At 40.7% G+C, this 27,650-nt stretch overlaps 1 protein-coding gene across 9 annotated transcripts in view; it reads right to left on the bottom strand.

Moving 5' to 3' along the window:
• DLG2 (discs large MAGUK scaffold protein 2) overlaps positions 1 to 27,650 on the bottom strand; it is a 1,159,208-nt gene that overhangs the window by 138,225 nt on the left and 993,333 nt on the right. For all 9 annotated transcript variants that reach the window (XM_040630955.1, XM_040630959.1, XM_008704379.2 and 6 more), the window contains one exon: positions 5,049 to 5,163. In XM_040630955.1, coding sequence (XP_040486889.1) covers positions 5,049 to 5,163 — 115 coding nt within the window. The remainder of the gene's footprint in view (positions 1 to 5,048; positions 5,164 to 27,650) is intronic.

Genomic DNA, 27,650 nt, shown 5'->3' with positions numbered 1-27,650 from the left:
TCAGGGCCAATTCTATGGTCTCTCTGTTCTGCAGGGGAAAGGTTGCCTTTATAATATATGATAAATACCACCAATTAATTGTTTCCTGTGTGACAGGTACTTAAATTCACTATTTTATTTAGTCCTCATGACTACTTTATGGTATCCTATTACTCTTCACATTTCACAGATAAAGAAACCAAGGCCAGAGAGACTGACTTGTCCAAAATCACTTGAGTTAGTAAGTGGCAGAACCAAGATTCAAATTTTGTCTGGCAGAATCCAGCAACTGTGCCCCACTGTTCTCCACTGCCTCACACACAAGCCGTGAATGTCTATGCTCACATCCAATCTAACTCTGTGATCTTTGTGACATTATTTAACTTCTGTGAATCTCAGTTTTTTCATCTGTAAAATGGCAGAAACAGTCCTCAACTCTTCAAGATGTTGGGAGAATCATATGGGAAAACAGACGTAAAACACCACTGGTACAACGGCTGACCCAGAGAAGGTGCCTGACAAATATTTTCCTTCACTTCCACTTCCTCATCTGTAACAAAATGGTTGGAACAGCAGCCCAGAGATTTGCTACATGTAATGCAGTGAAGGTGTGGTCTCCTGCTGGCATATAGTGTCATCGGCCTGGAGCACTCCTTCTTGTTTATTTTAACCGCAAGCTGTATATCATGACCCATTAGTGAGTTATTAAATCAAGTTAATGAGTTGTGGCCTTCATTTCTTTTATTCAAGGAGAGACAAATAGAATGTTTTCCTTATTTTGAGTAAAAAGACTTGAAAACTTGTAAGTTAACATAAGATCTTTAAAGACCAATTCGGATATCTTTGCATACTGAAGCAATAAAGGTTCCAGGCCTTTCTAGGACAAATTTTTCACACCACGCTGCACTGTGATTGTCTTCCTCTCATCTGTTTCTCCCACGGGATGAGAGAGTCTTGTGGACAGGAAACGTGACTTTTACGGCTGAGTCCTCAGTGTCCGTTATAGGTCTTGGCACAAAATATACACTCAAAAACAGCTTGATGAAGGCACAAATAAATCAAAGCAAATGACTTTTAAACCCAAATTCAGACAGAGAGGTTATTCACTTGAACCCTCAAAATGGATACCTTTGATAAACAAATGAACATGGGCCAGGCTTCACTCTTTCCTGTCACCTTTTACTCCCCATTGGTGGACTTAGCTGCTTTTCTTTCCTCCTCTCCCCATTCTCCAAGTCCTGGGTGCTCTTGCTCTCCTTCATCTTAAGGAAGGAGCTTTCCTTCGCTGTTTGCACTTGTATGTGATTTCAATCACCTACATCTCTGACCTTTCTTAGTAGCATTTGGATATAAAGGTCCATTCCTATTAGTAGCAGGAAAAGCCTTGTTCTCTGTCACAGGGATGCGTTTGCCAGCTGGTAGGTAAGACAGTGCATATTTTAGAGGCAGGGAGAGCTCAATCTGCCCACACAGAGAGCCTCGAAACATGTGCAACAAATCCGTATTCCAGTGGCTCGGGAGCCCAAGTGCATCTACGTCTGAAGAATTCATAATGCACTTGTGGAGCTTTTTGAAAAAGATTTTATTCAAATTTTTTACATTTTATTTGCTTTAAAGGTTCTACAGCTATATGTTTCACAATGCAGGAAATACACAATACAAATAGCCCAGTAAATCAAATATATCCAAAGCATTCACATAGAACAGGTACAGTGTTATCACAAGCAGCAATCAACTCCATTTGTATAGCACTACCGAAGCACTGTGGGCACCTCACACAAAAGATTCAAAGAAGGAAAATAATTACAAGTAGATTGGAAAATAGAGAGGGTTGGCTCAAGCTTAAAACACTGCCTGGCTCAGATGTGCTAATTCACCCTTCCTCCTTTCAACACTTTCAGGCAAACAAATTGCTATCACCTGGGAGGATTATTTCTAGTAAGGGAATGAGGCCAGCTCATGCACCATCCTGAGAAGACGCAGCCTCTCAGACACAGCCAGGGCACGGCTAGGTTTGGGAGTGTGTGTGTGTGTGTGTGTGTGTGTGTGTGTGTGTGTGTGTGTGTGAGTATGCGTGTCTATGCGTGCGTTTGTGTGTGTGTACGGGGAAGGGGTGGTGTTGTGGTGCAGACAAATACCCTATAAGTCAGCTAAATTGTTTATCACAGAACAAAGAGAGGCTGTTAGCTTTCTGGTTTAGGTTTTGGCTTCATGGAAAAATACCAATAAAACTAAAGAAATCCCATATGTCCTGTAGTGCAGTTTATCCTGTGTAAAAATCCCAAAGGGTTTATATTGGAGTTTCTCCTCTCGGCTAACCTATTCCCTCATCTAAGAGTTGGGGGCTGTGCTGCCAGAAGCAGATTGGGAATCAAAGCTCAAGTGCATTCAACAGCTGATACCACAGAAGCTGAGCCCTTGGGAGGCGGAGGGAGAAGGGAGGTAGAAGATCTGACTCTGCCACCAAAGATCTGTGGCAGATCTCTCCCCTCCTGGGGCCTCAGTTTCCTGTCCTGTCAATTAAACAGTGGACCTGGTGATAGTTAAGATTCCTTCCGGCCCTAGACTTACATAAAGCTAAGTAGAATAATATTCCAGGATGTCAGTTTCAGATTAAAGAAACATGCTCATCATCTGATATTTATATAATCAGAGAAATCCTGCTACTAATTTATTTTGAGAGAGCAACTTAGTTGACTTTCTAAAATAAGTACAACCAACTGGCACCAGCCCTATTCAAGTGCTGTAGATAAAGTAAGCATCTCTATGAAAATCTTATAGCCCAATTTGGTGTAACCCACCCCCCTCTATAAAAAATAAAGGGGGCGGGGACAAAAGTACAAAATTGTTGGATCATTTTTAGTAAGAATTCCCCTTAGGCCTTGCTAGTTCATTCCATCTGATTGCCTTTTCATTGCTGTTGTTGGGGTAGGGATTGTCAGTTTTACCACATCCTATGACAACAAGGCTGGGGCGCAGGATTGGGGGGGTGTCTCGTAAGTTCTTTCCCTCTGATTTTACTCTATGCATGGCCCTTATCTCTTCCAATTTTATGCCTCTAAGAGTCCTTTAGATGCTCAGGTCAACCCTCTAGGTACTAAATAAGTATTAATAATTATACATTTGGAAACCAAATACCATATTTGTACAGTAGAGAGATCATTTGGAGAATTTCCCACAAAGTGTCAGCTATTTTTGAGTGTCATTTAAAAGAGGTTCCTCTTTTCAATTCCATTTCTAACTATTAGCATGTGGTACAAGATAACATTCTTTATTACCTTAAGTATTGATCTCTTTTGTATGTCATATTTTTATTTATCATTTTAGAGAATAAAGTTTTGGGTCTGATTAATACTGCTTTTTCAAATAAGTCTATCAGTTTTACATTGTATCACTATATCACTCCATTTAATCTTCTTAATCTTCCACAACTTAATTCAAAAGACCAAACTACTGCCAGTATATTTTCACCAAAGTTCTTTTAGCACATTAACATTTTTATGCATTCTATTTTTTTAACAAGATACCAACAATACGGTAATTTTTCCTTCCAGTGTTATTCTATATATCCATTTCATTTGCATTAACTGATTTTTTCCTATCCTATTAACCCAATTGGCTTTTTCCAATTTGCTACCCAAGACCATAACATCTCAAAATTTAACATATTTTGCATCACAAAGACCAGCAACATAAAGCCAATAAGGAGAAAAGAAATAACCACTTTCCATCACATCTGTGACTTCACTACAAGACACATTCCAGGGTGGTTCTTAATAGTTCCTGTTGTGGATTACACTGGAGTATATTAAAATAATCTTGTGAAATTCAGTTAGTCAAATTTGGAACATTAGTAGTCAAAAATAGTTTTGTTTTGTTTTACCCTGTTTTTATTTTCAATATTGGGGCTTCTGAAGTATTGGAACTCCCTGGAATAAGGAGGGACTCTATGCTTGTCCCAGGGGCAAGCAAATCAAGGCCCTCGAGAACGTGCCACCATCTGGAATCCTGCTCCCTTCTTGGCCCTGTTGTGTCTACCTGATACACACTGAAGATAACTTCACAGCCAAAGTGGAATAACTGAACATGTCAATTCAAATATATGATTTAGTATCCATAACACACACTTCATGCAAGGAAAAGACAGTGAAATTTCAGCTGAGGAGGATATAACCTTAGGTGGGAGTCAGACCAGATTCTGGGGCCAAGTGAGGAGAGGAGAATGCAGTGAGGATGGGCATGGCTTCTCCATTGGCCCATAGATTCATTCTGACAATGTATTAGGTATCACTTCCCCCCCTTTGGTTAATACTTATATCATTTTAAAAAGTACAGTCAGCACTGATGAACTATATTTTGGAAGGAATCTAGGAGGCTTGCACGAAGAAGAGATGCACGTTGTAGTTCAGTGATGATGGACCTTACTCAAGAGTTAACTACAGGGATGAAAGACTGGAATGCATTTCAAGCTCTATCAGTCTTTTTTTTTTTTTTCTGGTAAATTAATGAGTTTTGTTAGGCAAGAAACAGGTAACTTTCATAGTCTGAGAAAGAACTGGTCACGAGATACCATGGAAGACAGTTTTTCCACCAAAACTTGTTGGGAAGAAGCATGTACCTCTTTAGCAGAGTGCTTTTGATTTTCAATCAACACACCAAAGTTCATGCAATATATATCAGGCAGATCAAGAGGTGATACAAGAATATTTTCTTCCTATACTGATGGTAAGAAAATGTCTAAGGTTTTGGTCCATATATTTAATTTAAGATGATCAGGAATGAAAATGTTTCTTTTCATTATTTTTACTGCAACCTGTGCTAAGAACTCGACCCTAGCTCATAACATTCTCAAAGAGTAACTTGTTAAAAGCAGGGCTCTTAACTAATTTAATGTAATAACATTTCAAAAATGTCTTCAAAGTGGTTAAACTTGACGTCTTTTGGTGCTGTATTGATGAGCCTGGGTTAATAAGAACACGTGTTCCATAGCTACAAGGTGTTGCTTTTATCTCCCCAAGCTGGGTTGCTCACAAAGTGCAGCTCACAGTAAGAAATGCTCCGTTGCCTACCTGACATAGAGGGAGCGTTTCTGATTGGTTCGCAGGGACCCGGACCCGGAGCTCATGCTGTGGTTCATCATCTGCTCACGTAGGTCATGGATTTTGGCCTCAAATCGAGCGTAATCTGGGAAAGGAAACAAAGATGGTAGATTTGGTCCTGTGCCTTCAGAGAAGGAGAAATGGTGCACAGATTAGGTGGCTACTTGTCCCTGATGTTGGTTCCTTTGTCAAACATCAGGGAGATGCACAACTCACAATAGTGAACACGGAGGGATCAGTTGCTTAATAAATCAATAATATTTACAGACATTCACAAAAGGAAAAGGACAAATCAGTTACTTCCCCAAATGTAACTAGAAAATGTACTGCCATCAAATCCCCAACATGTGAAAAGTCCATGGGGGAGGAGGTATGTGAGATTATAAATGGGCAGCATGGGGCATTCTTGCGGTGATGAAAATGTGCTGTCTTGACTGTGGTAATGGATAAAGGTAACTGCACATGTGAAAAAATGATCTACAACTAACTACACTCACATACACTCCCACAAACGAGTACAAGTAAAACTGGGAAAATTGGAATTAGATTGATGGATTAGTCAAGGTCAATATCCTGGCTATGGTAATGTGCTGTAGTTTTTTTTTTTTTTTTTTTAAGATTTTATTTATTTATTTAACACAGATAGAGACAGCCAGCGAGAGAGGGAACACAAGCAGGGGGAGTGGGAGAGGAAGAAGCAGGCTCCTAGCGGAGGAGCCTGATGTGGGGCTCGATCCCATAACGCTGGGATCACGCCCTGAGCCGAAGGCAGACGCTTAACCGCTGTGCCACCCAGGCGCCCCGGTAATGTGCTATAGTTTTATAAAATGTTACCATTGGGGGGAACTATGAGTAAAAAGGTACATGGATCTTCCTTATTATTTATTGTAACTGCGTATGAATCAACAATGATCTCAAAATGAAAACTTTAATTTAGAAAAGAGGGCAACCCCCCCAAAAAAACAAACAAAAAACCCCACCAAGATCCACAAACAAAACAAATATCCAAGAAATTAGCAATGTTATTGTGAGGGAAGGTTGAGTCTACAGTTAACTTTCAGCCTGACAGATCAGAGAACCAAGTGTTTGGTGATGAATTGTGTAAAAGAATTGCCTTTTAATTTGAGTTTTTTCTCTGCTAGAGGGTTGCTAGAAGCTGATCATTTGGGATCATACCTCAATTTTGCTTTATAACTCTAATATAAAAACTCCATATGTCAAACTTCATCAATTCTAAGATGTGTTACATATTCAAATGAACTTCTAGGAGAATGGCACTGGAAATGGGAGTAAATATATTTTAGAAACATTCAAACATATGGGTCTAATAAAAATCAAGAAAATACAGGTATATCTCATACTACTTCTTCATAGGAGACATATTTTTCCATATGTTAATCCAATAGAAATGAAGACAGCTCAAATAGGTTTTAAGATACTTATTAACACAATCAGCATGTAAAAAGGAAAAGCTTTTGAAGTTTTTATATTTCTGATCACAATTTGTTATATCTCTCCTTGGCATAGAGTGTCTTGCTTTAGCAAAATCCAGTAGGTGAGAAGGCCAATTTACTCACAAGATAAATGTGAAAATGCTAGTTCAAATTACAAATGGTTCTTTTAATTACAAAGAAACTCACCATAAAGAATTTTTAAAATGCTAATTCAAATTATAAATTATCCTTTTATAGAAATTCATCATAAAGTATTTCCTCAGTACATTTCAAAAAACAATTTTATTTTCAATTTAATTTATTCATAACTTTTCATAAAAACAAGGATGACTAAATGAACATAATAAAAGATTATCTACTTACAGTGTTTCAAATTCTTTGTAATGAAAAGTTCCACAAAATTAAATTTAAATTCAATTTACTGACTATCTGTTGGTTATTACGGGTTGGAATATCATAAAAGAGAAGACCTGAACTTGGTTTTCAGTGATAAGTAGATAACTGGATAATGACCTATGAATATTAAATATTTTTAAAGTTTAGTACACTAAAGATAAAACCATCAAAATTGACTAAAAATTTCTGGTGCTTAAACAAAGTCTTATGTAATCTAGATTTGGAAGGCTTCCTCTTCAAAACTTAGCTTTTAATAATTAAATCCTAAAAGATTAAATATTATTAAATATTTATTTATTAAATATATTATTTAATAATATAATTAAATATATTATATAGTTAATTATATTATTATAATATAATAATATAATATAGTTAATATATAGTTAATAATATAGTTAATAATATAGTTAAATATATTATTATTAAATATTTAACCTAAAATCTATTGATCATAATTTATGAAATTTATTTCAATCCCTTTTGACAGAGAAAACATTCATTTATAACAATCAATATGACACTGTATGCAGATTTAAATCATTTGGGGCAAGTCATATTTTCTTGTCATCCTAGGAGTCAATTAATATTTATTGGCATCACATGGCCGACACTGTGCTTAGTGCTTCGTGGGCAATTATTTCTTCCTTAAATCACAAAATGAAGTTCATGGATGTTGTCGATATTTGAACTATATGGAAAAACACAGAATAAAAACTTCTTCCTTCCCTCTCATTGCTGTCCTTTGCCATACCTTTCTCTAGAGATACATGTTGTGTGCTGGACTTGCACAGACATTTATCAACTCATGTCATATATATACACACACACATACCCACATACATATGAGATCATAAATATATATTACGCTAATGTCATTTTCTCCCTTCTTAACTGTGTAACTTGGATCTTTTCCTGCCTTCTCCCAAATATGTAGATATATTTCTTAATGCCCTTAATGGCATCACATGATTAAGACTGTAATTTATTTAACAGTTGCAGAGAAGTATAGAAGAAGATAGACCCATCCAGCTTTTTGCTGTTATAAACAGGATCTCAGGCTACGTGAGCACATGTATGGGCAGGTAAGTAGAGTGCTGTAGTGCAGGTACTGGTCAGAGCTTTGCACAGATGTCATGCAGCCCCCATTAGCATTTCTCAGAGAAGAAGATAATCTGGCCTGGGACACAAAGCAGGATCTCTTAGTGTCTTCTGATCATGCTTCACATTGCCACTTCCTAAATACCAGGCATCTCCCCGAGAACAAGTAAATCCCCCATCTGTTCCCAGAACTCCCTCCCTTACACTCTGATGACCATGCTACTGTGATAAAAACCTAGAATCCCACCTCCTCCCCGCTACTTAAGCGTCTTAATTCAGTGCCAGTCCCCAACCCCGTTTGACCACTTGGCTATTTTTGTACTTATCACACCAAATTGCAGTGATGTGTGCAGTTGCCCATTTTCCCCATTAGATTGGGCTCTCTGAGAACAGGAGCCCCAACTCACTCTCCTTGGGGTTCTCTGTAACTAACACAGTGTCTGGTATGCAGGAGGCATTTAAATAATAGGGGTTCAACAAACATTTTCTGAATGAATCATGAATGAGGAAGTGAGCAGAATCATCAAATGCATTCAGTTATAATAAAATGCCTACAGGTGCTGAAATTGCCCACTTTCAATGTTAAGGTTTCTTTTAATGAAGAAGGACAACACACTTCTCCTGTGGGACTTCTTTTTTTAAGTCTAAATCATCTCTGTAATTTCAAGGTTTTATTCCTGTCTAATCACAGCCACTCCCAGATGCCATTGATATTTTTATTGTTCTTCAGCTGATCTCTGTGCTCTCCCCGTCACAGGCATGTCATACGTTGGAAACACTTCTCTAGAAGACACTTAACCTGAGGCTCATCAGCACTTTGGAAGGCTCTTCTGGCTGTCACACTCTATATGTCACAACAGGCTACTTGCTTTAATAGTAAACTGTGTTCTCCTTATTGTATGGCTCATTAGATCCCCCAGATGTTTTCTGCCTTGCTTTTGAAATGTTGGTTTTACACCACATTCTACAGTGTTTACACTCCCCACTGTGGACAGGGAAGTGTTGTGTTACACTGCATTTGTCCTAACTGGAATACATCCAGCCCTCAATTTCTCCACTTTTGACAGTCATGTTAATCACAAATCCTTTGTTTAAATGTGCTTACCCATCTCTTTACTCTTGTCTTTTTTTTAAATTTATTTATCCATTTTTTTTAGAGAGAGAGAGAGCACAAGCTGGGGGAGAGGGGCAGAGGGAGAGAATCTCAAGCAGACTCCCCACTGAGTGCAGAGCCCTATGGGGGGCTCGATCCCACAACCCATGAGATCATGACCTGAGCCAAAACCAAGAGTCAGAAGCCTAACCGACTGAGCCACCCAGGCACCCCTTTATTTTTTATTTTATTATTACTTTTTAAAGTAGGCTCCACCCTTGAACTTATGAAACTCTATATCAAGAGTTGTATGCTCTACCCACTGAGCCAGCTGGGTACACGTCTTTGCTCCTTTTTAGAAAATAAAACTTAAGTACAAGTAATTTCATCAGCGCAGAAGCAATAAAATCTGGATTCACAAATATAAATGTTATGTGTATGTGCGAGAGAGACAGACAGACACAGAGACAGAGAGAGAAGAGGGGCTCTGGCTCCAGCTTCTCAAAGACGAATGAGTTTATGGTTAGAAATGCTCTAGAAATAAATAAGAAAGCAGGCATCTAAACTGTGGACTCTAAGTCTTCTTTATGTTTTATAATAGTACTGAAAACTACACTTCTCAACGAAACAAAATCTAACACCACCACGTCCCTTCACTCTTAATCAATCCCTGCTCCTTTCCCCGAAGGTTTTAGTCACATCTCTGCTTTCCTTTTTCATACATTTTTCAGTCAAATTCCCAACACTCGGGTGAACATTCATGTGAGATTTGAAAGTGCCCTAATCTCTATATCACCTAAAGGGGAATTCATGTTTTCCAAGCACCTGTAATGGGCTAGTATCTGTGCTGCGTTACTGAAATATTATATTATTTCTCCTAACAAAGCTCTGGGGTAGGTGTTCTGTTTTAGAGATGAGGAAACAAGTGCAGGGAGGTTAACTAACTTCACCAACGTCACTGAGTCGACCTTGGATCTCTGTGAGGCCAATTTATTTCCCTCATATCGTCACATCTGGTATAACACCTCAATCGTCCTTTGGAACCTAAGGCGTTCTCAGCTTCCTCCTTACCTCTCTGGACATCTTGCTCTCCTTCCTCTCACCTGCTGTGCTGATTATGTGCAAGCTGGGCTTCTTTACTGAAGTGCAAACTCCTCAGAAGGTGGGGATGCCTCGCCCATCTCTGGTCCCCAGACCCCAAGGCCTATTGTTCCTCATGCCCTAGACTCAAGACTGTGCCAGGTGCGTGGCATATAGTGTTGAATAAGACAGAACCTGAAGGAGTTTGCTTCCAGAATGGGACAGGGACAAGGAAATTAAGCATAGTAATGCCGAAGTGGGGAGCTGCATTAAAGCAGCAACACGTTATTCTGTCTTGCTTTGCACGGAATAGGTGTTGGTAAATGCTTTCAGAATTACAAGTTATCTATTTTATGTTTCTTGGGGTTTTCTTGTAAAACAAGAAGCAAACCACTGAAAACCGACTTCTAGGCAAATGTTTTAGAGGAGTTTCAAGAAACATTACTTCTGGTTGGTTCTTTCTCTCCAGTATATATGAAAAATTTCCCTTTCTTGGGCATCCAAATCCGGTTGTTCCTGACGACACATTCATACTGGGATTCTGTGACTTGCTTTCACTCGGTTGGACATGATGGGTGATAACAGTAGACAGTGTACAAAATGTGAATTATACAGATGGGGTCAGAATCTTGGCTCTGCCACTTACTAGTTGTATATCATTGTGAAAGTTATTGACTTTTCTAGGCTCAATTTCCTCATAAGTAGAACGGGAATAATAATTGTTTCTATGTCAAGATGTGCTGGGAAGATTACAAGAGAGCATATGGACGTCAAAGGTTGGCTCTTGGTAATGACTGGTAATTCCTTCTGTTAATTTGCACGTGTAATTCAACACCTACTCTTACTCATTGCTTGCAAAATTCAGAACCTCTTTCTGTACTAAGTAAAATGGAAACCTGTGTCCACTCTAGAGCCTCCCCTGGTATAGCCTCATGTTGCCTATTGGTTTCTCAAGGGTTTGAGCTACTCACGGACACGTGGATGGAGAAAGGCAAAGGTGTGAACATCACACGCTACACATGAGGAGGGCCTCTGCTATACACTTGCTTCCTCTGCAATTTGTCAAGAGTGAACGAGGAGTCCCAGAATGCAAATCCACCTTATCATTCACACAGAAAAGAAGGCATTGCCTCTCTGAGGGGCAGGTGTTGTTTAATGCAGTAGGATTAATCCAAATTGATTAGAGCTGCCCAAATGCTCACATTTTGAAGGCTCAGATGGCCAGCCTTGTGTCTTAGAGAAGGAAACAATGAGCCCCGTGTGTTAAATAACAGCAAGGAGCTATGGGCATGTTCTTCTCCAAGTGAACTGGTGGGGAGGGCACCCGTCTCCAGTTACAACCTCATGCTGCTGACCCCCAGTTGTGTTATCAGAGGAAGCAGTAAGCAAGGAAGGGGGGTTAGGAACTCTAGGTTAGGAGGCCAGCTCTAAATCTTAGGCCTGTCATTTGCTACCAACGGGGCCTTGGGAAGTTTCTGAACCTCAGTTCATTCATCTGCAAAATTGTGAGCTTCCTCTCACAAAGTGGTTTTGAGAATCACAATGAGATTTGACATGAAGCACTTTGCAAATGTACAATAGTTGTCGCTGTTATTTCCTTGGTGGCTTCCTTCAGAATAAATGCATATGCAGTCCTTATGGCACTAATAAGGACAGTAGCATCCTATTCCTACTTGCTCATTATGGACACTGAGCAGCGTTAACAACAACTGGTGAAATCATTGAGCTGTAAGAGGGGTTCTGCACATCCTAGCGACACAGGCTGCTTTCCTGCTGAGTTACCATTTCCTCGCTATGGGGAAAGTAGTTTGAAGAGGCCACCTGCTGCATGCCAGAGAAGCGATGCTTTTCATAGACAAACTCGAACTAGAAGCTCTGAGTGGTTCATAAGCTAAGGAAGTTTAAGCATTGGGGCACCTTCCAATAGGGCTGGGGCAAATATCAATGATGTGTAGTCTATTGGGGTCACAATATTGTTTACCTGGACATGACCCTCTCTGTTGCCAGGGTCCAGGAAGGGTGCATGGGAAGGATGCAGGAGGAACAGTTTATAACTATTTTTAGCATGACATCTGATCACTGCTCCAGGGATGAGATACCGTGAGCAATTATAAAGGCTTTCATGTCTTTGGGGGAAACACACTTCTTTCATTTATCCAGCAAACATTCCTTCAGGGTTTCTTACATACCAGGAGCAATGCTAATTGCTAGGGACACCAAAATCACCGGAAAGACCTTTGCCTCAAGGGGTTCACAGACTGGTACTTTGCTGCCTTTAATTTTCTGGTTTCCTGTTGTGAATATAAAAAAAAGAGCATCTGCCATTTAAATATCTGCTCTTTGTGGGTAGTATCAAGGGCTTTCTAGAAGGCAATGGGGTATCTCTGCGGTGGGAAGAAGCCAAAATAGTCAGGTCCATGTTATAATGGAGAAACTGAGGCAGGGTAAATCTTTGTGAGACTGTGGGGTTACTGGAGGAGGGAGAAGAGCAAGAAGGGTCTCAGAGTCGTGCCCTGGAATGAGTTGCTGGATTTGACTCTTGGCTCTCGGGGATGTTGGGAAAATCCCTTACCCTCTCAGAGATAATGGTTTCCTCATTTTTAGGTGGGGAAATCATCTCTGCCCGTATAAAACATTGTCCTGAATATCCAACACTGTGTACTTCCTTTTCGTCATTTTAAGCAGTATTGATATTTAAAAGCACCATTAATTAACAACAATAATAGCACCTTTTTTGGAGAGGGTGGATACCAGACTCATTCTGATCTGACAAGCTGAAATACACGTGTGTAGAGGGGGAAGATGTGGGCCTCATAATGAGTGCAATCTGATTAATAAAGTGTTAAAGCAAGAAAACCCCAAATATGTTACTGCGCTCTCTCCACTAGGCTCTTAACAAAATCACATACGTGTAAGAGGGTCAGACATAGATCAGAGGTTATATCTCAAGTGCAAGAAGCAATACTTTGTCAAAATTCTTGTGAACGACGATACAAAATTAACTGTATTTACTTGGAGCTCAGCTTCTTTTCTTAGTTGTCCTGGGATTTCGGAGCCAGACCGACACAGAAAAGGTCCTGCCATATTATACTAGGCTTTAGAGATCCCTTAGAGCTTTCTCACTCTGGCCACTTTTCAAGCTGTCATGCTGGGAAGGGTGCTGTTTTTAAGGACTACTTCGGAAGACTGGTTTCCCTCCCATACAGGCATCGGAATGCCCACCTGCCTTCAAGAGAGCTGACCTTTGGCCAGTGGAATTTACTAGCCAGTCGCTGCAACCCTTGACTTCGCTCATCTCCCAGGTTGCCAAGCTACAGGTTGCCACCTCTGTGTTAAAGTGGTGACATGGAATTTTCCACTGCTAAAGATTTACAGATGTTGTTTGGCTTACTTCTGACCCAAGCTACTGTGCTACTGTGTGTGTGTCTGTGTGTGTGTGTGTGGCATAGAGAGATGGAGAGCAGCAGAAAGCGATAAACAGATTAAAAATGAAATTCCCGAGAGTCAAACTTTAACCGGGAATCCTAGACAATAGGGTAAGTCTGCTATCTTTTCTGCACTCCACACAAGAAGAGGATGTATATACCAATCTCTTGTACATCTCCAGTACTGAGCATTAAGAACTCAGTTGTGGACACCATGAGGGCAAGACGTTGTCATAATTTTTTCTGTATCCCTAACACTTTGAGTATGACACATAGTTATCAGTATATAAATGCTAATGTAAATGTTTGCTGAGTTGGGTGAGTTAAATAAAGACTTCAGAGAAAGAAAATTCATCCTTTAGTTTGCCAAACCTTTTAGAATAATTTTTAGATCAAACCTTTTAGAATAATTTTTAATAACACATTGAATGAAGGTACATTGTCCCTCTCTCTGTCTCTCTCAGTAGAATTGGGATCATTTGTTTTGACTTGAACAATTTTCTGTACAGCTTGGCTGGAGACCCTTTAAAGAGGTTTCAGCCAAACACTTAGGAATTCTTTAATGTGTAAAATGAAGTAAGTTTTATGGGCAAACCACAGTCTGAATCCCTAACCAGCTATTTCACACAATATGCATAAAACTCTGAAAATTAGATACATCAAATTTCAATTTGGCTTCATGCAAGCTTTGTTTTATAGATTCACAAAAGCAGTTTGTTTTTTTTTTTAATTATCAGGAATATTGCAAGACAGAGTCAGCAAAGAAACTTTTTGAGCTTGGCAAAGGCTTTGTCTTTAAGCAATTATGAGTAGCCTGATGTAATGTGCTTTTTAAAAACACTCTAAATAGGATCCAACTTTGCATCTTAAGTTCACTACCGACTCACAACGTGGACTTTTATGCAAGTTTTTCAACCTAGAGAAGATTTGTTTTTCTCATCTGTACGATAAAAAAAATCACCTACCTCCTCAGATTGTTTAAAGATTAAATGCAATGGCATTTGTAAATGGTATACATGGGTGCCAGGAACAGACTAGAATGCTCAATAAATGGAAAAGAAAAAACACTAAAGCCTCCTGAAGCCTTATACTCCTCGGTTATGAAATGGGATGATATTAATACCCTACTTACAGTACAAATTTGTTGTGGGCATCAGATGAAGAAACAGATATAAGAACGTTTGATAAACTGAATGGTACAGTATAAAGCGATAATAAAAACAATTCATACAGGGGCACCTGGGTGGCTCAGTCAGTTGGGCACCTAATTCTTGGTTTCTGCTCAGGTCATGATCTCAGGGTCGTGAAATCGAGTCCCGCATTGGGCTCCATACTCAGCACAGAGTCTGCTTGGGATTCTCTCTCTCTCTCTCTGTCTCTCCCCCTGCTCTCTCTCTCAAATAAATGAATCTTAAAGAAAAAAATAAAAATAATTCATATAATACAGTCTTTTTAAAAATCCCAATCTTCCTGGATGAATACTTCCTCAGGAACTGAAATTTGTCTCAACTTGGCTATGGAAATGAAGGCTTTGAGTGCATGAAAGAGTAAACGTGAAACCCTGAGGGGAAAATGGAAACTGCTGATATCATTAGGGCCTAGCTGCCAATGGTGATTCTCTAAAGATTGTGCTGGTAGTTTGGGTGAAAGGCTCTGAGCTGGGAGGCACAGGCTATTGTTTAATTGGTGTGATTCGTAGCATCAGAAGAAGGATCAAGGCACTATGCCTTCTAATTTAAGGCATAGTGCTTGAGACTACATTCAACCAGATAAGAAAGCCTTCCTTGGCAAATACAAATATTACATCTTTGCTGGATTTGTCTTGTTCCCTCTTTTGTATTAAAATCATGGAACTAGAAGCTAAAATAATAATGTTCAAGCTTCCTGTGTTCTTCTGCAATAATGATCAGTTAGATCTTGCCCAAAGAAAGGGGTGATATTTTTGCCTAATTATAGCTCAGGGCAGAGAAAGGAGATAAAGCCGTCTGGCTCTAGAGGTAGGCAGGTTGGCAGTCCCCTTGGGTGTGACTTAAGTGGTACAAATATCTTTCTTGCTTCCACAACATTCCTAGCAGATTTATTCTTTAATAATGTTTTGAAAAAATATAGACGTATTATCTTGGAGGATAACCCACTATTCCGAAAAAAACAGAAGCACCATGGGAAGAACACTTCCCATAATGGCTCAGAGATGGTAGGCAATTTGCCCAAGGTCACACAGCAGAGTTGGGACTTGAATCCAAATCTTACAGTGCCGGCCTCATCCAGTGCTTTTTCCGCTACACTGATTCTACAGTTTCCTCTACGGGTGGGTGATTGCTAGCCCCTCTTTTGCTCCTGACACATACAGCCTGTCTCAGACTGGCTTGGTCACCCTAAGTAACCATTTAACAACCAATATCTGCTACAACTATAGATTCAAATGTATAGTGAATTCTATAAGGTAGGTTGGTAAGAACAAAATGAAAAGGCTTTGTTTGGTCTTCCCCGACATGTTTCCCAAATGAAAGCTGCTCAATATATATTAGTGTGATTCTGGGTTTAAGACTCTAAGTCGACTGGAAACCATGGCTCAGGCAACAAGGATGACAGAGGTCATCCCTTACCAGGGTTGTGGGGAGGCGGGAGGTGCTCAGGAGAGAACGCTCAGCCCTGATTCTGACACCCTTGCATCTGCAACAGTCTGGTTCCAGGATTCCTAGCAGAGGCTGAGGAGAGCAGGGCCACACCGCAAGGGAGAAAAACTAGGCAGAGGGTGAGGGTGGGAGCGCTTCATACATCTCAACTTGTATAGACGGTGGGGTGTCTGTGTCCTTAAAAGTATGTCTTTCTTACTTTTCATTGTTAAAATGTCCTTCTTATACTTAAGAGGCATAACAACCAAATGTAATGTATGGTGCTTGTTTGAATCCTGATTAGGAAAAAGATATTTTCAAGCCATTACAGACTACATATTAGATCATAAAAAGGATTATTTTTTATCCTGTTGGGTGTCATAATAGTGTTGTGGTAATATAAGAAAATGTTCTCTTTTTTCTTTATAGTTTTTGCATACTGAAGGGATGAAAAAAGATACTGCTGGAATTCGTTTTAAAATACATAAGCAAAGAAAATACTTTAAGTGACATGAAATAAATTGGCAAACTCTTTTGACTATTACTGAATCTGAGGGGTAAGTACACAAGCATTTTCTTTATGTATATGTTTGAAAATCTTCACCATAGAAATATCTTAATTGGATATTTAAAAAGATTAAAAATCCTAATTTGATAAAATTAAAAAGCTTATACTACTATGTCAGTTCTGTGAGAGGACATGGCTCCTCCCGGCCCCTTCACCAGTTGCATCACTCTGAGTCCTGGTTTTCTCGTGGTAAAACAGGGTAGGACACCTAGACTGGGCATCATTTTGAGATTCAGTTCAGGTAAGAGCCAGGAAGGTGCTATGCTGCTCAAATGCATCTGTTCAGTCAGCAAATATTCCCTGAGCATCAACCATGGCAGAGCTCTGCGTTGGATACCAGTGGTAACATGATTAAAAAGTAGTCCCTGCACACAAGGACTTTCCATTACTTCTAGCTGATATATATGCAGATTTTCACAGTGATGACAATTCCAGAACTACCTCTAGCTTCTAGTTTGAATACTACCTATAATTTTTAATAAAGGCAAGAGGTCCCTGCTTAACTCCCCAGATCATCTCTTTGTTAATCTCCCCTTTCTTTTGGTTCCCTCAGGTACTAGCTTTGGGGATTTTCTCAGTTTCATTCTCTCCTGGTTGCAAAACATCATTGGTGCTGTTCCCCCTGCCTCGAACACCTTTCCCATCAGTTTACATCTGGCTTCTCAGCCTTCCCATCTTGTCTTCAACATCACTTCCTCAGACAGCTCCCTGAGCTATGACAGATCCTTCCACCAAATGCAACTGGTATTTCTCCTTTGCAACACGCCACATTAATGAAACTACTTAACTGTCTATAACTACTTGCTTGTTTGTGAGGGAGAGCAGATGCTTGAGAAATATTTGATAGCTGATTGAATGGAGCTGCTGATGTGACTATTCCTCCTTCATCTTGACGAAAAAGTGATCCAGCCATTTTGCAAATGTTGAGATTTTGATCCGTATGTTCTATTCCTCCAAGGCTCTCCCACTAAAATAATCTTCATTTTCCAATTGAAGTAAAAGGAAGAATCACCAGAGGTATGGATTAATGTAATTATTTATGCTTCAGTTCTTTCTCATCATAATTATCCGTTTCTGAATCCAAAAACCACCTAGCTAGATTCTTCTCTGATCCTAAGTTTACTTTGACTCCTTGAGATGTTATATGTGTTCCTGTTTATCATCTTAATATTGCAAGTATTTTGTGGCAAGCACCCCAAAAAAGCACATAATGGGAAATTACCCACCCCCAAACATAAACAGGAGCTGAGTAATATTTCTTCAGCAAAATTTATTGTAACAATTTCATGCTCACTTTAGCTATTTTCATGGCTCAGAAAAAAGTTCTTTTGCTTATTTCACTATTTCTTTAATATAAAATTGTTCCCCTGATTTTTGGCCAAAGATCCATGAGAAAGTGAAGAACTTGCTGGGTGTACATGAAATTGGAATGGTCATTTAAGTAAGGACAAAGTGTAACCCTATACTGTCCTCTGCACAGTTATCGCATGCCAAGAAATTAGAACCCCAAAACAAAGATGACTTGGAACCACTGAGGGACTTTTAAGGGATATATTACATTTGTCACCTAGCCAGCAGCATTCTGAAGACACTAAACAGTGACAGTAGAGAGATCAGAAACCTAGAGGTCATTTGGGGTTTCGGTCAATGGTCCAGGTGAGAGATGGTGAGGACAGTGGGAATGGAGAAGAAGGCGCAGGCATTTTGGAAGTGTACAGAAGAGGCTTTGTTGATTAATTCACTGTGGCACATGAGAATGAGAATGGAAATGTCCAGTGTTCCCTCAGGTTTCCATCTTGGGCAACAGGCTAAGAATGGAAAAGAAAGTGCCATTGAAAGGAGCAAAGGAAATGACAGAGTCCAAGTTGGGACACATTGAATTTGAGGGGACATCATTATAGCCCAATGTTCTCATGCCAGACTCCCTTAATTCCAGTGACTGGGAGTATGGGGAAACATATCTTTAACAACTGGCACAATCTATAAAGCAGATACTTTCCTGGGCCTGCAGAATTGTTATGGGTGAAGATTGTGCTGCATCAATGTTCAGACAGGGTTGTCTGTAACACACACCAGCCTGACCAATCTATCCTCTAGACCCATGGAAAAATTAGGGAATAATAAAAGTAAGTAACCATTAAAATTAACTTTGATGCACAAATAAATAAAAATATGCTATGGGAAAACTGATTCTTGTGGAATGGAATCAAGCAAATTTATCTTTCCTCTTGATTAATAATTTAAGAAGAAATCCCAAGCATGCTGTCTCTGGAGATGTAGGAGTAGCTCTTATAATTAGACTCTAATCTGCACCGTGAGGGTGAGGATCAGAAAGCTGACTCAGAGCCTGGTGTCAATTATTTGCAGCTTGCACAACGAAAGGCTAAAAATTTGGAAGATGTAGGATGACTGAAGCCCAACTCTGGGGACTGTTTTAGCACAGTCACATAAGTTCTTTCAATTATTATTTGCTGCCAAATTTATTCTCCATCTCCTTTAGTCTAGGCCTGGAAAATATCTGTGGGACTTGCTTTGGGAGGGTATTTGTGCTTCCAAGACAAGAGCCAGAAACAACGCACTCCAACAATTTTCCTCCTTATTTAAACTCAAACAGAGCTGGTTTCTATGGAGCAATCCAAGAAACTGCCCTTTTTAATACAATCTAGTTACATTTGCCCTATTTTAGAATGAATTAACAGATCCACAAAAACTCACCAAGCCCACTTTGCCCAACAGAAAACTGCAACCCATATGCCCTTCAACAGATGACTGGATTAAGGAGTTGTGGTCCATATATACAATGGAATATTACTCAGCTATCAGAAAGAACGATTTCTCAACATTTGCTGCAACATGGACGGCACTGGAGGAGATAATGCTAAGTGAAATAAGTCAAGCAGAGAAAGACAATTATCATATGATTTCTCTCATCTATGGAACATAAGAAATAGGATGATCGGTAGGGGAAGAAAGGGATAAAGAAAGGGGGGTTAATCAGAAGGGGGAATGAAGCATGAGAGACTATGGACTCTGAGAAACAAACTGAGGGCTTCAGAGGGGAGGGGGGTGGGGGAATGGGATAGACTGGTGATGGGTAGTAAGGAGGGCACATATTGCATGGTGCACTGGGTGTTATACGCAACTAATGAATCATCGAACTTTACATCAGAAACCAGGGATGTACTGTATGGTGACTAACATAATATAATAAAAAAACATTAAAAAAAGAAAACATTCTACCTTAAGTGGCTGGGAAAGAAAAAAAAAAGAAAACTGCAACCTACCAGCAGGTTTTGAGTTGGCCCATTCTGGATTCATCAGGACACAAGAGGGAGTGCAAAGAAAGCCTATCACACAGAAGCCAGTTTTGAACAGGGGTTTAGTAGTCTTTGCCCATACCGGTTAGTTTCTTTACCATTTTGAGATGTTATCTAACTCCTATCTATCTATCTATCTATCTATCTATCTATCTATCTATCTATCTATCATCTATCTACTAATCTATCTATTTCAGTTTTAGCTTCTAAAACTATATAGAACAAATCCTCTCCCCTATATAACTCTTCAGATATGGATAGAAACAAAGGAAGGGAGGGAGGGGAGGGGAGGGGAGTGGAAGGGGATGGGAGGGGAAGAGAAGGAAAGGGAAGGAAAGGGAAAGGGAAAGGGAAAGGGAAAGGGAAAAGGAAAAGGAAGGGAAGGGAAGGGAAGGGAAGAGGTGGAGAAGGAGAGAGGGAGGAAGACAGGAAGACAAGACAGATCGATCTATCTATCTATCTATCTATCTATCATCTATCTATCTACTAATCTATCTATTTCAGTTTTAGCTTCTAAAACTATATAGAACAAATCCTCTCCCCTGTATAACTCTTCAGATATGGATAGAAACAAAGGAAGGGAAGGGAAGGGAAGGGAAAGGAAGGGGAAGAGGAGGGGAAGGGAGGGGAGGGGAGTGGAAGGGGATGGGAGGGGAAGAGAAGGAAAAGGAAGGAAAGGGAAGGAAAGGGAAAGGGAAAGGGAAAAGGAAGGGAAAGGAAGGGAAGGGAAGGGAAGGGAAGGGAAGGGAAGGGAAGGGAAGAGGTGGAGAAGGAGAGAGGGAGGAAGACAGGAAGACAAGACAGAAAGCATTCATTTTCCCTGGTCATCTTGTCGTTAGGCAACATACCCCCATCCTGTTCCACATGTAATGCCTCTATTTTCTGGCTCCATCTCTAAAGAAGAAAATCCATTTGCTGAGGTGGGAGTGGGTGGCAGGTAGAAGAGGGGATCTGGGTCTCCAGTAAGTTCCTTGTAAGACTTATAAACACTATTTGTATTTTCAGTCCTTCCCTACATCCCTGCCTTCAAATACCCCAGCCCTTTAATACCTAAATCCTTGCAGGTTCTATACCTCTCATTAGCTTCATGCCCCTTGTAAAAAATAAAACGAAACAAAACACAACAAAACAAAAAACCCTAGCCTCCCACCTGTGTAGAGAAGAACCCAGTTCCTCCCTACTGTGTGTTTCTTCCCTGGGAGGCTCCTTTACTACTCACATGACTACCACACTCACAGAGCACTCGGTTCACAACCCTTCTTATCACCTAATGTGTGGAGGTTTTTCCTAACACCAACTACCAATTCTTAGACACTAGCAGGGTATCTGAGAACTCAACCCAGTTCTCACACTGTCTACCTGGAAGTCGCATCAGATTGCACAGACTGAGCTCCAAAACCCAAGACTGCACAGCCCCCCACCCATTTCTGATGCCACCTGTGTAAGTCCAGGTTGTCACCTGTGCTTCTGAGTAACCAGCTAGAGATGAGAGGTTCCAACGAAGCCCTCCGCAGGTTCCATTAATTTGTTATGGTGGCTCACAGAGCTCAGAGAAACATCTTATTTACCTTTACCAATTAATTATAAAAGGATATGATGAAGGCTACAGAACATCCAGATGGAAGAGGTGAGTAGGGCAAGGTATGGGGGAAAGGGTGAAGAGCTTCCATGCCTGGTCCAGACCAGTCACTCTGCCAGCACTTCCATGTGTTCGCCAACACACAAGTTCTCAAAACCGCATCTTTTGGGGATTTTTATGGAGGCTTCATCATGTAGGCATGATTGATCATTAACTCCATTTTCAGCTGTTCTTTCTCAAGAGAATGGGGGATGGGCCTGAAAATTCCAAGCTTCTCATCATAGCTTGACTTTCCTGGTGACTAGCTTTCATCTGGGAGCCCAGAGACACCTCTTTAGAACAAAAGATACCACTCCTATCACCCAGGAAATTACAAAGGTTTAGGAGCTCTGTGCCAGGAACCAGGGGCCAAAACCAGTATAAATGTATTTTCTAGTATCCCTGTAGATACTTGGGGTTTATGGTTTTCTGGCTCTGCTGAGTCATTTTCCCACTCACTGGTACATCTTTCCTGCTTCCAAGATTGTGTTCATATTGCCTACATGTGTTATCAAGACTCAGTTATTTTGTGATCTCATAGATCTATACCTGTTTAATTTCCTTAATTGTTACTTTGGTGGAGCTTTGGAAGGGAACAGAGATCTATGCAGGTATTCAAGCTGCCACATTTAATTAGGAAACTCAAAATTTATATCCAACTCTATGAAATCTAATCTTGGTGCTTTCTTGCCATCAGTCTATCTTGTTAAGATCATTTGGACCCCAGCTCTGTCATCATTACACTTTCCGTATCTCCAAACCTTGCAATATCTGAAGAAAGTATAGGATACTACAAGAAGATAAGCTAGGATTCATCTATTTTATCTTTCATTCAGTTGTTATTGAAGCTTTTCTATATTTCTAGGTTGACACAGAATCATTCTATGAATCCATCTACTCATTCATTTAAAAAGTGTGTTGTGGGCGGGGGCAGCGGGGGGGGGAGCACTCCTGAGTGGCCTAGTGGGTTAAGCGTCTGACTCTTGATTTTGGCTTAGGTCATGATCTCAGGGTCATGAGATTGAGCCCCACATTGGGCTCTGCATTTGGGCATGGAGCCTGCTTGGGAGTCTCTGATTCTCTCCCTCTGCTCCTCCCACCTCTTCTTAAAAAAAAAAAAGTGTGCTGGGGATAGAAATAAACATTTAGGCAATCTAATCCCTGTCTTCCAAGAACGCGCTATTTATTAGGGGAGACAGTCAAGAAAATAGACAATACATATAAGCTTGTTATAGATATTAATAAAGAACTGTATCAGTGCAGAAAAGAGGTACCTAGCCCAGCTTGAGAGGAAGTACAAAGAGGATGGTGTTTGAGAGGAGGGAACACCGAGGATTAATTTTAAAGGATGAGGAAGCATTGGGCAGGCAAAGAAGACTAGGTGTAGGGCTGGCAGAGGGCAGATCAAAGCAGGGGGAGCAGCTGTGTAGGAGCAAAAGATCATGCGTCTTCTACTTCTGAAGAGGAGAAATTTCTCTCAGTCAATAGAAAGTGCAGCACAAAGGGGGCTGAGTCATCTTTTGATGGGGTAACTTGATGTCAGTGTCCTTCCAGGAGAAAATGGAAAGCAGCCTATTTATAACGAGCTCTTTGGCTTTTGAATTATCAAGTAAAACGGAGGTATCCGCAACCGTTGGCAGAGTGAGAAACTTGCTAATAGACCCCCTGCATTAGTGGGAAGGGATAAAAGAGCTTTGGAATATATAGGCATATAAAGGCATTGCATGGATATACAGGATTATTATTACCAACCGCCACCATTTGCAGCCCCGAGGCATCCTATTCAATTTATAAAAATGAGGCATCTTCTCTGTGGAGTGTAGCAATGGCACTTTCCTGGTTAGGATATTATACTATAGTTAGGAAAAATATCAACATTGGGGGAGAGGGGTGAAGGATGAATAGGACTTCCCTGTGTATTTCTGTGTGATTTCATTTACAACTTCTAAAAGTTAAAGAAAAAAGAGGGGGAGGAGGAGAGGTCGGGGGGAGGAGATGCTTTTCAAGGCCAAAGATGGGAGATTCTATTTTGTCAGCATCTCTATTCAGGGCTCTAATGAACTGAACTCAGTGTACTGCAGCAGGTTACTAGGAAATTAAAATCCAATTAGGATGTTGTCATGAGCCTGGCAAAAGGGTAGATTAGAGGCCTGGCACAACCCAGAGGCTTGGTGGAAGGAGGCTGAGTGGGGACCATAAAGCATCAGGCTCTAAGCACAGTAACCATGGTAACAATTTTAAATGTATTTTGGATAGTTAGCATTTGATCAAAATCTACTGTGAAGCAAGGTATTTTTTCCTGTTGGACATTCTATCTTCGAGCTCTGCTATCCAGCTCACACACGCGTGAATACAGCATGTCCCACCAGCCCCCAGCGTCTCCCAGTTCCTATGCACTCCTCGTGCTGGAAGGTGAATGGAAAGAAATTCCAAGGCAGGGTCAGGAACGCAGTCTTTGAATCATACACAGTGAATAATGCCATCATTCATGACTCAGGGATGGAATAAGAACCTGTTTTTATGCAAAAGAGTATCTGGCTCTTTGGACAAAAGTGAAGAGATGAGACCAGGAAAACCAGCACAAACTTATTTAGCAATAATTTCAGTCTTGGTTTTTCTGAAACTCAGTTTGTGTGCTGATCATTTTCTCTCATACCCAATTTCTACATCTCTCCTGCTTTCTTTTATATTGGCATTGCCTAGGCTCCCTTGAAAAAACGACTTCCAGCTAGGTTCAGTCAATGGGAGACACTGACAGGAACTTGGAGGGTGGGAAGAAGGGAGAGATGTGGGTATTTCTCCCTTCTCCCCATTTCAGGTAGCATTTCAGGAGTGTCTATTTTCCTTGGTGATTTCTATAGATGTTATTTAATTTTCATGTCTCCATTAGCATAGACTTGAAGGTTTTTCAGTGTGATCTTGTTCTGGTTTTCTTTTGTCAGAACAGAGAAGAGTCTTCTGACTTCATTCAAACATATTAGGGGCTTGTTAAGAAACGCATTATTTGGCCCCAGTGTTCTTGATGTTTTAAGAGAGACAGACCCAGACAAGAGTACGCTAGTGCTGCCATTTTAATGACCACGCTATAAATGCACTCACTGGGTAGCACCAAAGCAAGAAATTTTGACTATAATGCTCTCAGGAGCCTGCAAATGGCCCCCCAGGATATCCGTGTGCTAATCCTCAGAACCTGAGCGTTAGCTTGTATGGCAAAAAGGATGCTGAAGGTGTGCCTGGGTTAAGGATCTTGAGAGGAGGAGATTATCCTGGATGGTCTGGAAGCCCTAACTGTAATCACACAGGTCCACACAGAAGCAGGCCAGGTCAAAGGACGAAGGAGAAGAAGCAATAGAAGCAAGAGTTGGAGTGACGTGAGGAAGGGGTCACAAGCCAAAAATTGCAGGCACCCTCAGAAACTAGAAAAGGAAATGGGTTTCCTGTAGGCCCTCCAGAGGGAACCAGTCCTGCTGGCACCTTGCCTTTAGCCTAATAGAACTGATGGCAGACTTCCGGCCTCCAGAACTATAAAAGAATAAATCTGTGTTGTTTTAAGCCACTAAATGTGTGGTAATTTGTTATGGTAGCAATAGGAAACTAATACAATGCCCTAAATATGAACAGATTCCGCCTGCTTTAAAAACCCTACATCTAGGCTATCAGCAAAATCCATACGAAATTCTGGCCTGCTATAGAACAACTCTTCAGGGAAGTTGCAAAACTGCTTTGCCTCAGCTACCACAGGAGATACAGTGATGTACCGCTCAGATCTCCCTTCAAGACTGAGCACTTACTCCTCTAGTGGCCCGTGGGTGAAGAAAGCAGCATCCCCCTGAGGCATTCCTCGTCCTGGGGGCCGCCTGCATATCCTTTCTGACTGGTCAGTGAAAGGGTGTGATGAGTCCGTCCCTTTGTCCCCACCCAGGACAACTCTAGAGGGCCATTCCCTCAGAAGTCTTTGATGAAATTGCATCAGTGCCCAACTTTTCCTTCTGCCCAATCCTACTCCCCTCCTCTGCATTTTGATTCTGAAGCACCCCCCAATAAATTTCCCATCTGCCAATCTCCACCTCAGTGTCTTCTCAGGAACCCACCTCCGAAAGCTGATTTATCTATATTTACTATCTACTTGGTTAACTTCTCTTCGTATCTGCTGATAATAATCAATCCACCCTCATGTCATTAATTTCTCTTTGTATCTGCTGATAATAATCAATCTGCCCTCCTATAACACATCAAACTAAAAACCAACACGTCAGAATGCAAGATCCTCTCCAAAGAGACTGTGAGCATTCATAAACTCTTCCTCAGCTGAGGCCTGAGGTGCAGTGTGAGGAAGAAGGGCGTAAGAAAGGAGTGAACACGGGAGTGTGAAGGGCTTACCTAAAGAAGAGGGCCGTGCTATTGCTCACTGTGCATCTAATTCTTATTAAGCCCTCTGAGATAGATGTAATCATTTCCATTTTATAGGTGAGGAATCCGAGGCTCCAGGGGGTTAGCTGATTCAGCTGAAGAACAGATGAATCCAGGATTTTTCGAATAGAGTGACCATGTCTTTCCATGCTATCGGGAGTAAGAATTCTCCCGGCAGAATATAGGAGATGGCAGGAGGTGCATTTCTCCTTCGAATGCTGGGAAAGGTCTCTTAGGGAGGTCTGGGAAGGAAGAGGATGTTGCTGCTAAATACACAGGAGGAAGCCTCCCTCCAATTCTGTGAAAATCAAGTAGGCTTAGATCCTCTCCTTGAGGCATGCTCCCCCTTTTCCCGGCTTTCTCTTTTCTCAAATCTGCGAGGAGCTTTCCCACCTCGGGGGTTTTTCTCAGCTACTGTTTGTCTACCTGGAATACCTTTCTTCTAATTCCACCCCTCCTTCCAGGTCCCGCTGAAATGCAATCTCCTTCGAACCTACTTTGATCACCTCCAACAGAAGCCATCTCTCCAGCCTCCAAATGTCTCTAGCATTTAGTGTCTGTATTACTTCTATAAGAGTTAGCACATCGGACTCCTGGTGTCATAGTTACTTATGTATGAATTGTATCTTCCCCACTGAACTGAAAACTGAAGGGGAGCTGGCTTATACATATTTGTACCTCACAGAGGCAGCATGAAATTATTTGTTGCACTATTTATTGCTTAAAGTACTTTAGAAATGCTGGGTTCTTCATACTTCTCTTTCTTTTAATAGGTAAATGGCCTGTCTGCTATATACACCTTTTATCCTTACCTGCATGGCAAACTCCTTCTTGTTTTAAAATTCAAAGACTATGTGCCCTTTAAGAGTCAATCTTCTCTGAACTTGCCCCCTTAAATGGAATTAATCATGCCCTTCCTCATCCGGCTCTGTATCCCACATATAGATTCATTGTTGCATTTATGACCCCGTTACACTTGTTTGCATATTTGATTTATCCCCTTCCCCTCCGGATGTAAAACTCCATGGAAGAAGGCATGATGTCTTATTTAACTCTGTGCACTCAGCTCTTACTACAATACCTAGCATGTGATAGGTGTTCAGTAAGTAATCAACTGAATTAAATAAGAACACAGAGTTCGAGGCCAGCAAAATCTCAGAAGGAACACCAGATGTACACACTTATGGCCAGGGTGACCAGAAGCAAATTATTTAACCTCTCTGAGTTGGAAATAACACCACCTATAATTCCCAGACTATGGTGAGGATAAATAAGATAATACATGTAACAGAGTTGAACAGGGATGCATGGGTGGCTCAGTCGGTTAAGCATCCTTTTGATTTTGGAGGCTCAGGTCATGATCTCAGGGTTGTGAGATTGAGCCCCACCTTGGGCTTCCTGCTTAACGGGAAGTCTGCTTGTCTCCCTCTCTTTCTGCCCCTCCCCCTGCTCTCTCTCTGTCTCTCTCTCTCTCTCAAATAAATAATCTTAAAAA

The sequence above is a fragment of the Ursus maritimus genome, unplaced genomic scaffold (genome assembly GCF_017311325.1).
Source record: "Ursus maritimus isolate PB19 unplaced genomic scaffold, ASM1731132v1 scaffold_16, whole genome shotgun sequence".
Lineage (NCBI taxonomy): Eukaryota > Metazoa > Chordata > Mammalia > Carnivora > Ursidae > Ursus > Ursus maritimus.
The sequence above is the reverse complement of the archived record's forward strand: the minus strand, read 5'-3'. Positions and strand labels throughout refer to the sequence as shown.